Source organism: Erigeron canadensis, chromosome 8 (assembly GCF_010389155.1).
Source record: "Erigeron canadensis isolate Cc75 chromosome 8, C_canadensis_v1, whole genome shotgun sequence".
Lineage (NCBI taxonomy): Eukaryota > Viridiplantae > Streptophyta > Magnoliopsida > Asterales > Asteraceae > Erigeron > Erigeron canadensis.
In genome coordinates this window covers 20,628,187-20,643,317 of record NC_057768.1, presented here as the reverse complement: position 1 = coordinate 20,643,317, position 15,131 = coordinate 20,628,187, and the positions used below count along the sequence as shown (strand labels likewise).

The 15,131-nt window shown below is 32.7% G+C and overlaps 1 protein-coding gene and 2 long non-coding RNA genes across 3 annotated transcripts; 1 reads left to right on the top strand and 2 right to left on the bottom strand.

The window, feature by feature from the left end:
* Window positions 1-1,845: 1,845 nt before the first annotated feature.
* On the bottom strand, window positions 1,846-2,535 carry LOC122609909. The gene is made up of 3 exons (XR_006325419.1): window positions 2,522-2,535; window positions 2,124-2,206; window positions 1,846-2,031 (listed from the first exon to the last, which is right to left on the bottom strand). It is a non-coding gene; the product is annotated as an uncharacterized LOC122609909 (long non-coding RNA).
* A 2,995-nt stretch (window positions 2,536-5,530) lies between these two features.
* LOC122580559 lies at window positions 5,531-6,813 on the top strand. The gene is made up of 3 exons (XR_006320822.1): window positions 5,531-5,805; window positions 6,170-6,220; window positions 6,514-6,813. It is a non-coding gene; the product is annotated as an uncharacterized LOC122580559 (long non-coding RNA).
* A 290-nt stretch (window positions 6,814-7,103) lies between these two features.
* Window positions 7,104-10,532, bottom strand: LOC122580232 (protein SOSEKI 2). Its single transcript, XM_043752510.1, has 5 exons — window positions 10,364-10,532; window positions 10,199-10,268; window positions 9,755-9,867; window positions 7,880-8,477; window positions 7,104-7,377 (listed from the first exon to the last, which is right to left on the bottom strand). The coding sequence occupies exons 1-5, from the start codon at window positions 10,527-10,529 to the stop codon at window positions 7,260-7,262; spliced, it is 1,065 nt and encodes a 354-aa protein (XP_043608445.1). The 5' UTR covers window positions 10,530-10,532; the 3' UTR covers window positions 7,104-7,259.
* Between the last annotated feature and the right edge of the window lie 4,599 nt (window positions 10,533-15,131).

The window sequence follows — 15,131 nt, the reverse complement described above, 5'->3', positions numbered from 1 at the left end:
TCAAGTAGTGCTTAATTCACTCCTATTGTAAACAACATTTCTCTTGCAAGGGAAACTAGTTATAAATGACCTACAGATTCAATCTTATTTCTCATCGCATTGTGAAGTAGTTTAATTTGTTTAAGTGAGAAACATGCGTGTTGCAGCATGCATATCGAATAATCAAAAACTTGGTTTGCAACAAGAAATTAGTGTTACCAAAACAAGCATTCTAAGATTTATATCTCATTAATAATGTTACGCATGCTCACAAAAGAAGCTTTCTATCGTTTATAAATCTTGATTGCATATTCTCTTTGTGATTATTCAGATGTTGCTTAGCAAGGCGTTTCCCACGAATCACGATCGTGGTTTTTGTAAATCTTTGATATGTTAATTATAATTATACAAGATATGTAATTTCATCGATCATAGATAATAACAACACACCTTCTTTATGTGGAAAATGTATCAAGAACAGAGTCGTTCAATTGTAAGAAAATCAAAGCAAAATAATAAAGTATGATATATATTGAATTGAAGTCATTTTTCATTACATATAAATAGTACGAGTATCAATGTTTTGGTAGTCATGATGTATACACACATAGTTAGCAATGGTAACAATTGATTTAAAGATGTCAAAATCATGATACATATAACTCAAATATGCATGGTTTGATATGTGTTGTATAGTATAAATTACTTTTCGTAAAACCAGCTCCATAATGCATGCTTCGAACGATGACAATGCTGCAACATGACATTAGGGAAAATGCTCATCAACTAACTTGAAGTCACATAAAGCAGATCGATCTATGACTCCATGATATGACCCATGTCATAGTCAATCCAACCCAACAAGCCCAACCCAACACTGATCAAGGACCCGACCCAACTGACCCAGTCAACAAATTCTCCAAGGATATGGCATGACATCTTCAAGCAGTTATTTGGTTTCCCACGTTGTCAATTATTTAGTTTCTCACTTTGTGATGTATGCATGTAGTTAATTAGGAGAGTGTTACCATACCACTATCTGCACGTTTCCTTTCATTTTATCTGCATTTATTTAGGACCCATGTTTACTTTTGTTTTCTATAAATTGTAATGTTTGCATACGGAATATTAAGAAGAAAATTGGCAATGAAATCTCTATCTCTCTGTTAATTCACTACAACAAATATGTCATTTGTCCACACTTACTTAACAAATTTGTAAAGTTTTTCACATTTCAAAATATATTTAAATAACCCACATTTAAAAGTGTGTAAGGATTTTAAAAAGGGAAATGCTTAATACAGCCCTAAGGGCTGTATTTAACATGCATAAAAAAACTTGTACCTTCCATATTAAAAGTTCGCCCCCTGATTTTCATGGTAAATGTACAAACAGTTTATGCACCTTAAACACAGCCCTAAGGGCTGTATTTAGCAAACCCCTTTTAAAAATTTTAGTTTTTCACATTTATATATGTGGGAAAAATAAGTTCACACTTAAAAGTGCGTAAAAATATATTAATTCACTAGTACAAAAAGTTGTAATAGAGACCTGTTAAAAGGCCAATAGAGACCTGTTGTTTAACCGGTCTCTATGTATAGTGGTTTTTGGCATAGAGATCGGTTGTCAACTCGTCTCTATGACAAATATAAAGACCACTTACATACATACAAATGGGTCTCTATAGTTTTTATTAATTAAAAAAAATATTTAATTAAACCTGAATTTCAATAATTTTCTGCTATATTTGGACATGTCATACAACCAATCTATTGTCCATTAACTTTTCTTCAGAAGAAAAGATAACAAAGGAAAAATTGACATTTATTAAAATTGTATAAGAACAAGAAGCTACAATACTCTGAATCTAAATATGTTGATAGATACATCATCATAAACAATATTTACAAATGAGATGGTTAACAAACTAATAAGCAGCAAAAAAGAAATTTAGGTGAAATATGATGTGGCAGTACCAAAAGCTCAAGTTGTGTATCATTCTCACGCTTCAATGGCCCATTAATTGAATTCCTGAACAAGTAATCAGCACAACTACGAACATATATCAATTTCAATTCAATTGTTATTCCTTATATTAACAACTGAAAGAATAATTTAACACAATATAAAAGGAAATGGGTTACCATTTTGAAAGATGGTTGTGATGATTTCAATCAGCATCATCAACATCAGTGGTGGTGGCGATTCTGGGATGTGACAGTGCTACCTAGACAATGTTGAAAGAATTAATACTACTGAAGTAAACTAAAATAATAAAATTGTATAGTGTGAGTGATAGATAGCAGATACAACACAACATAAACACAATCAAATATATACGGTTCATCATTACTGATAAAATAGAACATAACAACATCATATGATATTTGACATGTACATTCACAATATTGATTCAAATAAAAACATTTTATATTTGTTTTAATAAAAATATAAGATCTATGTAATCAAGGTAAACAAAATTTAAAGATTTTAAAGAAAATTTATGAAGAAATTCTAGAGAAAGAAAAAGAGAAGTTTTTACTTGTGTGGTTTGAGATCAGATCTAAATTTTGATTTCAAAAAGTTTCTCATACTATTATCAGGGATGGCAACGGGGCGGGGATTGTCGGGGATCTCAATCCTCATCCTCGTACCCGATTTTCACTTGTAATCACAGTCCTTGTCCCCGTCCCCATCCCCATCCCCGTTGGGGAATTATATTACATATACATACCCGTCTCCATCGAGTATCGGGGATACCTTGTTTGAATGAACATAAATTTATCTTAATAGAAGATATGTAGGAGAAGGTGTACTTCAACATTTTCTTTCTATCTATAAACTAATATATATGTTAAGTAAATTATTAGTAAAGTATAACATTTTCTTTCCATCGGGGATTTATGGTTTTCTATCCCCGTCCCCATCTCCATCGGAAATTAGATTTACATCCTTATACCCGCCCCCCATCCCCAGTCAACTCGGGGATTCCCCGGTCAAATCGGGTACGAGTATCGGGTTCCCCATCGGGTACGGGTATTTTTGTCATCCCTAACTATTATATTATAAAAAGAGTAAAGTGTAAAGGAAAATTGGATTTTGAAGGTATAATGAAAATTTCAAACGAAAAATTTTGTGAAAAAGAGGAAAAATGAGTGTACACTGAAAAGAGACCATGCTTTTAGATAACTGGTTTATATGTTTTATTTTTGTGGGCCCATCCCATAAGAACATGTTTAAAATGGGTTCATTGCTTTTTCACATAGAAAGTTGTTAGTTAATATTGAGACCGGTTAAACAATAAAGAATTGGTTTCTATTCCTTACCACCGGTCTCAATTCCTTTAAATTTGTAGTAGTGATTGTTCACAATTTTTAATATGAAAAGTCAAATTGTAACACTAAATTTATTCACGCTAGAGGAAGTGTGCAAAAATTAGGTGTTACAAATTAACTTTAACACTTTAAAATGTGAAAATATTTGGCACTTTTCACACTTTTAAATGTGAACATTTTGTTAATACATTTATAAGTGTGTAGAAATTATAATTTTTGAAAATTCTTCATACTTCTAAGTATGAACTTTTTCTACACAACTTAAAATGTGAATAAATTAACAAAATTCTATACACTTCATTAAAAGTGTGAATAGATATATGTGAACAAATGACATTTTTGTTATAGTGATTCTTTTGGAGTCTAACCTGCTCAAAGGGTTCTTTATCACTCCACAACCCGCATCTACCGGCCATATCATCCATACGACCCCCAATGACCCAATCATAAAACATAACATAAACAATAATCGGTACATTTTTGAATTTGTGAACAATAATAAAAGATCTTCACAGAGCTTGTTCGAAACAAATATTTATATTCATGCATGGTTCATTGGACTTCAACAAGCAATCCGACCAATAAAAGACCCGCAATCCGAGCAATACCTCTAAAACCGCTGACACATAAAGCCGCATCAGCCTTGGCACACAGAACTTCAACGAGCAAACAAAAGGCAGAAACGATAAGCAGACAGAAGAGGCATGGTACATATCCAACATCGATAATCAAGGTGTTAATTAATATGTTTAGGGGGGAGGGAGTCGAAAGAGAATTGGGAGGGAGATGGAGGCGAGCTGGCGGGAGTTGAGCGGGCTTCGGCTGCAAGCGGAGGGAGATGAAGGCGAGCTCGGTCGGGTGAGTTCCTATCTCGCTGAAGGTTGAAGAAAAAAGGGGGCAGAAGTGACAAGTTGGTGAAAATGGTGTGGACCGTTGGAGGACTAGAAGGGGAAGAAAGAAAGAGCCAGGGGTGAAAGTTGCCAAGTTGATAAAAGTTTTTTTTTTTATTTTCTTATATATATTACCCATTTAAACTTCCAATAACACAACAAACACTCCATATTAATTCCTAAAATGACAATTTATTATTTAAAAGAGTACATTACAACATAATTAAAAGTACTTAACATTACAACATATTAAATGAAACTAAATAGGTGAAAATGGTGTGGACCGTTGTATGTGTTTTTATTTTATTTTGTGTTTTGTATCTTTAAATTTTTAATATCTAAATGAAATGTATGTGTTTTCTTTATATATTTGGTTAGTTTATATTTAAAAGGGTTAGTTATGTAAAGTTTATAAAGTTAAGGATAAATTATTAAAATGTGAAGAAAAGGTTGAGAGTTTCGGATGCCACTAAAAAAAGGTTGATAAAAGATTGGAGGATTGAAGTAAGGTGAAGTAATTTGATTGGATGGTTGAAGGGAGATGAGAGAGTTAAACTCTCGGCTCCCTCCCCCCTTATAAACATAAACTAGCGATATCGACCCATTTATAATAGCTTGTCTATCCATTTTGCTCATGTTTCTTACATGTTTTTATAGATTGTACTCAAAATTTTTGTTACCAAATACTTATTGTTGTATCAATTGGTTATATATGGCAAGCCATAACTTAAAAAATATATATTATAAACAAAATATATATTTATATTTCATCTCTATGCGGTTAAATTGGAATTAAAAGTTTCACCATAGTTAAGATATACTGGTATATGATCACTTCTAATGTTAATTAATGGGAGTTCGTTAAACAATAGACTAGAAAAATTAGTACATCACACGGATAAAAAAAATCCTATCCTATCTATCTATACTCTTCTATAAAGCATATTGCTTTTTTTATTTTTGGAAATTAAGTATTTTTTCAGTATTTACACCCCTATCTTCTTTTTAATAATTACAAGTTCTCCTCGACCTTCTATCACCCTCCGTTGTCGCCCTCTTTCTCCACCACCGCCTCCCTTTTATATTGTCTTCTAGCCACTGCAATGCGCGGGCACTATACTCGTTACTGTAATGCCCCAATTTTTAAACGGTAATATTTTAACTATGATATTATATTTTATAGTTAGTAAGGATAAATGAGTCATTTCCTAATAAATATGTTTGTGCCTAAATAAAATGTTAGATAAACAATAGGGGATAAAGTGTAACTAGTAGTGTAAAATACCTTTAGTTAAATCAAAACTTAATTAAATACATAAAATATTCTTGTGAATTAGAAGGGTGTGGGTGTGTGTGGTGTGACGTGAAAGAAAGAAAGAAATAGAACAGACCAGAGATACAAATCATGAAGGAAAAAGTCCACCAAATTCAAATGGGGATTTAATTCTTTTTAATCTAAATCAAGTTTCTTAACTAATAATAATAACAATATTCCTTTATAGTGTATTTGGGATTATTAGAGAAGTTATAACTAGGGTTCATCAAGAAGAGATTTGGGGATTCAAGTTTAAGAGTAGTGATTTCTAGTAATTCAAATAAAGGTAATATTTTAGTTGTTATTGTTATTTTCTATAACTTTATTGCTAATAATACTATGGAATTAGATGAAATTTTTATGATGATAATATTATTATCATCATCAGTTTTAAGTAATTTTTAATGAAAACCCATATTGTTATAATTGTTATTGTTGTTGTTTGGCTAACTAGAATTGAAATTGAGATTTGAGATAACAAAGAAATATTGTTAAAAGATGGTATAGTAAAGTTGTATTATGTACTTGAGAATTTTATAAGAAAAAGTGTATTATGTAGTTAGCCAAACACAACAATATATGTATGTTATGGGTTAGTTGGAAAGTTAAGTAAGCTATATAAGTAATCATATATTTTGCAATTTTAATAGGTTTTGAGTTCGAGTTATCTTAAGGATTATTTGCAAGTTGTCGTTAATAAGGTGAGTATAAAGTATCTTTATGTTAGTAGTTAGACTACAAGAGTTGACTTTTGGTTTAACTCTTGTAGGTAGAGTTTAAGACTACAAGAATTTGATTAAATTCTTGTAGGTAGAGTTAATAGTAGCTATGGATCCATATGCTTGTTAGTTGGCTAGTACAAGTAGTTCAAGTAATATGATAAAGTGTTATGATTGTGCTAGCCTAAGATAATTGATATGATGAAAACTTGCATAATTGTATTTTGAACTCACTAAGCAAAATTGCTTATCTTTTAGTTGTTTATATTTTATAGGTTCAAGTGGATCAAAGGATAAAGCCAAGTTGGAGTAATTAGCTAGAGATTTTGAGGTGAAGGTAGTGTAATTTTGGTGATAGTAAATCCCTTTTGCGAACCAAGCTCTTGAACAAATGTTTGAAAGTGTTATTTTTTGTGTTGTGAAATGATCAAATATAGTTTGTAAAGATGTAGTATGTAATATGTTTTAGTTATGATCATTTGACTAGTTTATATGATAGGTCAAATGATAGTTGGCAAGTAAAATTATGTTTTAGTTATGTTTGGTAAGTTGGAGGTAAATTTTAGTTTGAAAAAGCTTGAGTTGGTCTTGCACAAGGATTTTTGGAAAATTTTTACAGGTTGGGTTGTTGAATTTACGATAAGGTCATGGCGAAATTTTTTAAAATATAATAAAGTTTGTCGTTTTATATTTGAGTCGTTTCAGTTACATTATATATATATTACCGTTACATATAGTCCTAAAATCCATAAGCTTAAAAATAGCTAATCATCTCAATAATAGACACTTTATATTTCACTTTTTTCCCCTCTTCTCTCGTCTTGACTTTCAGTATTTTGATCAACTTTTTCTTATCTTTTTGATATATATTTCAAACAAGACAAGACAGGGGATCCCATGTCAAATTAATATCATGTGAAAGTTGAAGTTACACCAAGTTAGAAATATAACAAATTTCCAAGCTTAATTCATTGATGAGGTAAAAACACAGAGAGAATCGATAGATAGAGCATAGGGCATGTCAAATCTTTGTAGGCTTTAAACAAAATCTGTTTGGGATGCATTTCCCTGCCACACTTTTCTCTTTCTTCATTTCTTCTTCTTCTTCGTCTGCCATTAATATTGTTACTTTGGCCCTCCTGACACAATATTTCCCAAAAATATACGTAAAATACTTCATGTATCATTTACCCATTATGTACAACTGTTCATACATCTATGTACAACTAGTTGTTTTACGGTTAATTTTATGTAGAAAGATGGACAAAAAGTTTGAATAGCAACATGGGAGTAAACTCTTTTTTATAAAAGACATTAAAATGTTAATGTTTGTCCTTTTAGACCATTTTATTACGAAAACAATGTTCTTCTGATAACAAAAATGATGGTCTAGTAGGAACACATTTTAATTAGGTCTTAAGGACTAAGAAGAGATTTTTGAAAAATAAGATCACTTAGAAGGGATAAAAAGAAAATATGATTATCTAGAATGGACAAAAAGAAAAAAAGTTTAATGGTCTGGAAGCGACAAATCAAATTACATTGTTCTCTAGTTAATAGAATAACTTTATTATATACTTGAATTGACTGGTTTGATCACACAATGGTTTAAAGAAAACAACTCAATGAAGAATGGCAAACCTCTCTTCTTTGTAGGAAGACGACTTGGTAAGAATTGGTTCAACTTGAACTCGGTCTTCCGTTGTCATTGTCTCAACAATGCTGCCACTAAAGTACTCCCTTTCTTCCGCTTGCAAATTCCCAAACCGTGGATTCTCAGACATACAACATATCTCATCTTCTACTGCTGCGGCCGCCTTACATAAAACACCCTTATGCAAACTACTAGAACTACTACAACTACTCTTCCTAGCACCCGCCGCATTGTGAGGCTGCAACTGATTATTATTATTATTATGATCAGGTTTTCCTTTAAATCCTATTGACCCACCACAAGCCATCAACTGAAACAACAATGAGTTACGGCTTAGTGGTGGGTAAGGATCCCCGTCCTCAAATCGTTTGGACGTGGGATTGCTTTCACCAGATGTGGTGGATGGTGGAGGTGATGGTGGTGATAAAGTGGTGCTTATTTTTGAATGGTTTGAAGAATTGTTTGTGAAGTTTATTCGTTTTTCTTCAAAGTCTAGTTCTTCTTCGCTGAATTCGGTGTGTTGTTTTGGTGTTACTCGTTTCGGTTTAGGAACTGCCATATGAGATTCACCAAGTATATGCTTATCTAACAATAAACATAAGATGTTAGTTCATAGTAGTGTAAAAAATGTTGTAAATAAATTTAGTTTTATCATATGTGTGACATATAATAAAATTTTACTCAATATGATATCATTTCCATGTATAGTTTTATTTTTTTTGAACGGCTTTCCATGTATAGTTTTGAGCAACGTATGTGAGAAAAGGCAAAAGGAAGAAAACAAACCTGTTATTAACTTGTTTTACTAAAAAAATTAAAATATTATAAATGTCATGATTTTGTAGATGTATATATTTGGCAAAAATAGCTCGGTCACTAGCCAGAAACCTAGACTAGGGCTGGGTTTGATTGTAGACACTGTTAAAAGTTTTGGAGCTTTTAGGATTTGGGACAATTTTGTTTTTGAATACATATCCAAAACTTTGGTTAATATATCTATGACAGAATGATATATATTGACAATTTAGGTTAAGTAACCTAGAAAGCATAATTCATTTTTCATTTAGTTTGAAAGCAGTATTATAAATAGAAAATAGTATGAGTACTTGATTTTCCATTTCATTAAAATCAATATGACAAGATGGAATATGATAAAGGGGATTGAAAGTCAAACTACTAGCTGTAATTTGGTCTATCAAGCTGTACTTACAGACTAGTAGAAGTTAATAAAAAGTCAGTGAATTATGAAAAGGAGTCTGCAACACACTGTGAAAAGTAAAAACACAAGAATTTAACTCAAAAGATGTCGTTTTCTCCTATTTATTTTCACATCCGAATTGTCTTTTGTATTCATACAAAAAGTTGAAGTTGAAGTCATAAAAATGGAATATATTTTCTTAGAATGGTCAATTAATTATGTATTTTTCTACTTCAACTGGGTTATTCTGCTCTTATTTTTAAAAACCCTATAAGCTAGATTGAAAAGTAAAAACTCGATTTGAAGCATAAGAATAGCCACACGTTATACACACTTTAGTTTCATAGACACTTCAGAGACTAACACAAAATTGAAACGTTCATTTTGATTTCCACTACAATTTTTCAACTTTAATTATGCAACATTTTCACTAACATTCATTCTTTTTTTATATAAGTAATTCCAATAATAACAAATCTTTTCTCCCTGTTTTTTCAAAGTTACCTCATATCTCTATAAGCAACAAAAACCAACATTGTAAAATAAAGCTATATATCTGTCATATAAATTACAAAAATGCATAGAATATAAAGCAAAACAAATAATAACTAATAATGCAATGTATATAACATAACAAAAAAAGAAGAGAATGAAGAGGAATAACCTGGTGAATGGAATACAAGTTGAGAAGCTTTTAGTACATACTCATCTCCTTCTGATGGACAAATCACATCATTCTCTCCCAAGTCATTCCACACATATCCATTTTTGTACATCCTATTACATTATACATTTAAGATGAAAAAAACACCAATTTCAAAATCCATTCCTCACTAATATCTTGTGCGTAGCTTATTATCAAATTTATATTTTAATAAAAATATTGGATGGTGTTCTTTTGATAACTTGACAAGTTTATGTTGACAAAAATGAAAAACAACAAAAAATATCAAACTTGACTTAATCTTTTCACTTTTTTTTTAAACTAGCTACGACCCGTTTTACGAGCTGCTGAATCCTAGAGCAGCTACTCGGTTTATTGGGAGCCTGTAGTTGTCGCAGGCTCCCAGAAAAAATGGTAGAAAGTGAAAAGTAAAAAAAGATTGACCTTTTGCAAGACCAAGAATAAAGAGAAGGCATTCCTCTTCCTCTGAGAACACTCAGTCTCTCCAACACATCTACATTACATAATCAGATAAATACACATATTATATAAGAGTCAAACACAAAAAGTCAAAATATAATGTCAAAAAATATGGAAGAAATGAGGAACCTTTGAGTTTTAGCTGGTGATGAACCAAATGTGTAACCTCTACGATGTGAGGGTGCTCAAGCTGACCATTTTTGGAAATGTAGTAAACAACTTGGACTTTTTTAAAGGTGGGTTTGACCATGGTTATTGACTTTGATGGAAGTTTGACTCTTACTCGTTGATCCATTTGGTGAAATAAAACCAACTTCCAAAAAGTCAGAAATAACTCTACAGTTATATAGGGGGAAGGGAGAGAGATAGACAAGTGGGGGAGGGAGAATTTTGAGGTGTAATATGTGAGTGACATGTGGTAGTGGTATGCCCACTTATACAAATTAATGAACCATACATATTGAAGAATTGCGAACCAAATTGAGCTAACTACTTCGAAATTTTAATACTCGTATGTAGTTTGATCAAATTATCTTTTAACAACAATATTCAGATGTTATTAGTCCTTTTTCCAAATAAATAATTAAGTGCTAATATTTGAATTTGAACAAAAGATTTCCTAAGAAGCAAAAACTTTCGTGTCTCTTTTAATTCATTAGACAAAGAAATTATTGACGTGTAGTATAATCTATTAAATCAAAGAATGAATCACATGGTTATTTTTCAAAATGTAATCTACTATGTTGTTTCATCATAAATGGAGAAAAAAACCTCTGGAACGGTAATTATTTGGAAGTTTTATGTGTTTACCGTGGTTTTTTCGTGTTTAATGGTTTTAACGATACAAATAAAAAGTAGAAGTCATTTTTAAAATGTTTACCCTTAAAGTAACATAAACTATCCATGTATAAACAATTTAACAAGTAAAAATTGGATCAAGCGGATAACATACTATTTTTTGGAGATATATATGAAACCTAACTCTCTATCTTAGATAGGAATAAAGTTGTTCACATATTAATATCCCCATATAGGGTGGAAGAAGAAGTTAAGACCCATAAACCATTTAAATCGTCATTGATGATAATGAGAGTTACCTTACATACTTTTAAATATTTAACATTTTTCAAGTCATAAAATAAAACTAGATATAAAACACACTAAAATGTTTAAAACCTTAAACTTTAAACTCTACAAACTCTCTTGTATAAGGGCATTGGAAACGTATGAGTGGTGGGCGAGTGGTCAGTGGTGACCACTCGTGGAACACCACCGCCATCACTTTTCCACGCAGTGAGTGGTGAGTTTGAGTGGTACCACACACTCCAACCACATATCCTTTCTTCTTCTCCTTTCTTTACTTTGTGTTTTTCTTTCTTCTTTTTGTTCTTTCTTTTTTTGTCTTTTCTTATAAGGGATAGTGTGGTGTGAATTGTGGGCTATTAGTTCAAAAGAAGTATAAAAATATTATTTTTTAGTTTTATATTTTTTTTAAACAGCGAGTTAGTAGTTAGTAATTAATTGTCTTGTACTCAAGTGTAACTTATTTATCTGTTTATACCATATGTATCCTCACATTAAGGATCATCCATTCAATCAAACTCTATCTTTAATTCTCTCGTGGTATCATCCGCTCAGGTTCCTCTCCTCCTTTAAATTTTCAACTTATCGTTTCTCTTTCCCTCCTCTATCCTTCTTCTTATCCTTTCATCTTCTTTCCCACCATGGCAACCTCCAAAACTTCTGATGATTCTCTGTCCATGACAACTCTTCTACGCTCCCTCAAAATCCAATTATCATCGACCAATTACCTGTTATGGAAGAAACAAATTTGGTTGTTATTGATGGATCAAGGCCCCATCAGTCACATCGATGGCTCTGAAGAAGCCCCTCCGAAACAATTGAAAGCCGTAGATAAAACCACAGCCAATCCGCCATAGGCCACATGGAAGGCGGCTGACCGTCATGCAATCATTTTTATCAATTCGTCTCTGTCTGAAGACGCGGTATCGGTGACTGTTGGCCTCACCACTGCCCGGGAAATCTGGCAGGCTCTTGAAACCTAGTATTGCAATGCTTCAGTTGAGCGGGTTCACAATATTTGTGATAAGTTACGTTCAGTTGTCCAATGGGCTGACTCGGTGGCAGTTTTTGGACGCAAGTTTAAGGTGTTATGTGATCAACTATCAACTATAGGTCATGACGTTTCAGACTCCAATAAGTTGTATTGGTTCACCGTGGGTCTCGGTGTAGATTACATCAGGTTCACTTCAATCGTCAGGGCAGCCCGTCCAGCCCCCTCATTCCAAGATTTGTTTGCTCAGGGCGAGAGCCATGAGGTTCTCCTTTGTGATCTTCAAGGACAACAAAATTCTACTGCAGCCTTTGTAACTCAGTCTTCCTGTCCTCCTCGTGGTGGTGGTGGACGTGGATACAATCGTGATTCCCGCAATTATAGAGGAGGCAGAAACAATCATGGTGGTCGTGGTTATAATGGTCCCCATAACAACATGAACTTCTCTGTTGCTCCTCATGTGTGCCAATTATGTATTCTCCATGGTCATGTGGCTAGTTCTTGCCCTTCCCATATATCGTACCGTGCGAGTGAAGCCCATCTTGCAAAAGTTTTCCAGGCTTAATGTGAAGTTAATCCAAACAATTCAAGTTGGTATATGGACTCTGGCGCTACCAACCACATGAATAAATCTTTCGATAATATTCGTGAAACTATTTCATGTAATGGGAATGATAAGGTAACTTTTGGAATAACAACTCTCTGCCTGTTTCTCACATAGGACATACAAATATTCACAATAATATTCGTCTTAAAGGTGTGCTTGTTGTTCCTAAAATCACCAAAAATCTTATTTCTGTCATTAAGCTAACTCTAGACAATTATGTTGATGTGTTTTTTTCTCAACCAAATTTCTATATTCAGGACCGGGGAACGAGGTAGGTCTTGGCTCAAGGGCAATGTGAAAACGGGCTTTATGTGTTGCACCAGGATCATCAAGTTTTAAGTGCAGTCTCTACCAGTAAAGCATCATATGAACTGTGGCATAGCCATTTAGGACATGTGTCCAATGATGTTATTAAACTATTAAATAAAATAGGATTAGTGCAGGTCACATCCATTTTGCCAAAACCTATTGCTTGTTCCTCTTGTCAAATGTATAAAGCACATAAATTTCCATTTGATCTTAATCCAAAACGAGCTCTCTTTCCACTCGACATAGTGCATTGTGATTTATGGGGACCATCACCTATCACCTCTCATGAAGGTTGTCGGTATTATGTTGCTTTTGTTGATGACTTTTCCAGGTTCACGTGGCTATATCCGTTACGCACCAAAGCAATGTTCTCGACCATTTTAACCACTTTTATCACCTTTGTTAAAACTCAGTTTTCAAGGAAAATCAAGATTTTTCAAGGAAAATCAAGATTTTTCAAAGTGATGGTGGAATGGAATTTGTTAACAATCAAGTCAAAAAGATTTTTGCCGACAATGGAACTTTTCATAGACTTTCATGTCCTTACACTTCTCAACAAAACGGGCGTGTGGAACGTAAACATCGTCATATAGTTGAAACTGGGCTTGCTATGATGTTCAATGCTAAAAATCCTTCCTCGTATTGGGTTGAAGCCTTTAGCTCGGCGGTTTATACTATTAATCGTCTTCCATCCAAAATTCTTGAAGGCAAATCGCCATTTGAGCATATGTTCGGCCATATTCCCAAGTACAACAATTTTCGCGTCTTTGGATGTTGTGTTTTTCCATATCTTAGAATTTATTCAGACCATAAGTTGGCATCGCGTTCGTTACCGTGCATCTTTATAGGATATGCAACCCAATATAAAGGATTTCAATGTTTAGATCCCACCTCGCAACGTGTGTATATTTCATGGCATGCCACATTTGATGAGTGGTGAGTGAGTGGTGAATTTGATATGGCATAACATAATTGGAAAGCCCTATACTAGAAACTTTACTCTCAACGGCCCAACCCAACTTGTTCAGAAGATTTGTTAATTTTTATACTAAAACATTATACATGCTTTAAAAAATATGAAAACGAGCGTTAAGTAGAAAAACAGAGAAATCAAAAGAACATGCATTTCGTGATCGCACACTATAATTTGCGTCATGAATTGGTGTCTGACCTGAGCACTTAAATTTAATCATATTTTTGTTTCTACTTGTACTAAACCGCACAACACCCAATGTTTTAAATACCAATATATAACGGCAGGTATTACCGGTATCGGAGGGTATTCTGTTATTTTAATGTAAGTAGTTTTCTGGTATTTTCATTATTCAATACCGACCGATATTTCCGGTATTTTCAAAAAAAAAATTAATTTTTTTATAAATTATTTTTATGTTAATTTAATATTATTTTTTATTATTTGTGAACTTTAAAAATTATATTTAGTTATGGAATACTTATTTATTCTATGTTACTTGAATGATTTAAACGTCTATGTTGGCTATGGAACCAATTGGTAAAATTAGTTGGTTATCCATTTAGTTAGTAAGAGTATCGCGTGTGGAATGGCTTATCTCTAAGCACTCAAAAATCATATCTTGACATGATTTCATCACAACACACCACTTTTACCTTATGAGCAGTACCTTATGCATAATCATCAATTTATATGTGTGTAGGGAAAAATCAAAAAACAAAAGCTTCCACCTGATCGGCCTCGTGTACACATTCATGTATAGTTGCATACTTGCATACCATGGAAATAAATAAAACATATTATGGATATGATCCGAATGGAGTTAAAAGAATTTTTTTATGGTTATCAAAAATGTTGTTCAATCACTTTCATGTACTATTCCATTTCAATATCAATACTATCCTCATAACAAAAGTACACAAGAGTTTCATCA

Bases quoted from the DNA above. Each gene is read 5' to 3' on its own strand.
- LOC122580232 (XM_043752510.1), bottom strand. From the start codon at position 10,529: ATGGATCAACGAGTAAGAGTCAAACTTCCATCAAAGTCAATAACCATG. The intron at 10,269-10,363 runs GTTCCTCATTTC...TATGTAATGTAG, and splicing joins TCACCAGCTAAAACTCAAAG to ATGTGTTGGAGAGACTGAGT. The intron at 9,868-10,198 runs GTCAATCTTTTT...ATAATGTAATAG, and splicing joins TATTCTTGGTCTTGCAAAAG to GATGTACAAAAATGGATATG.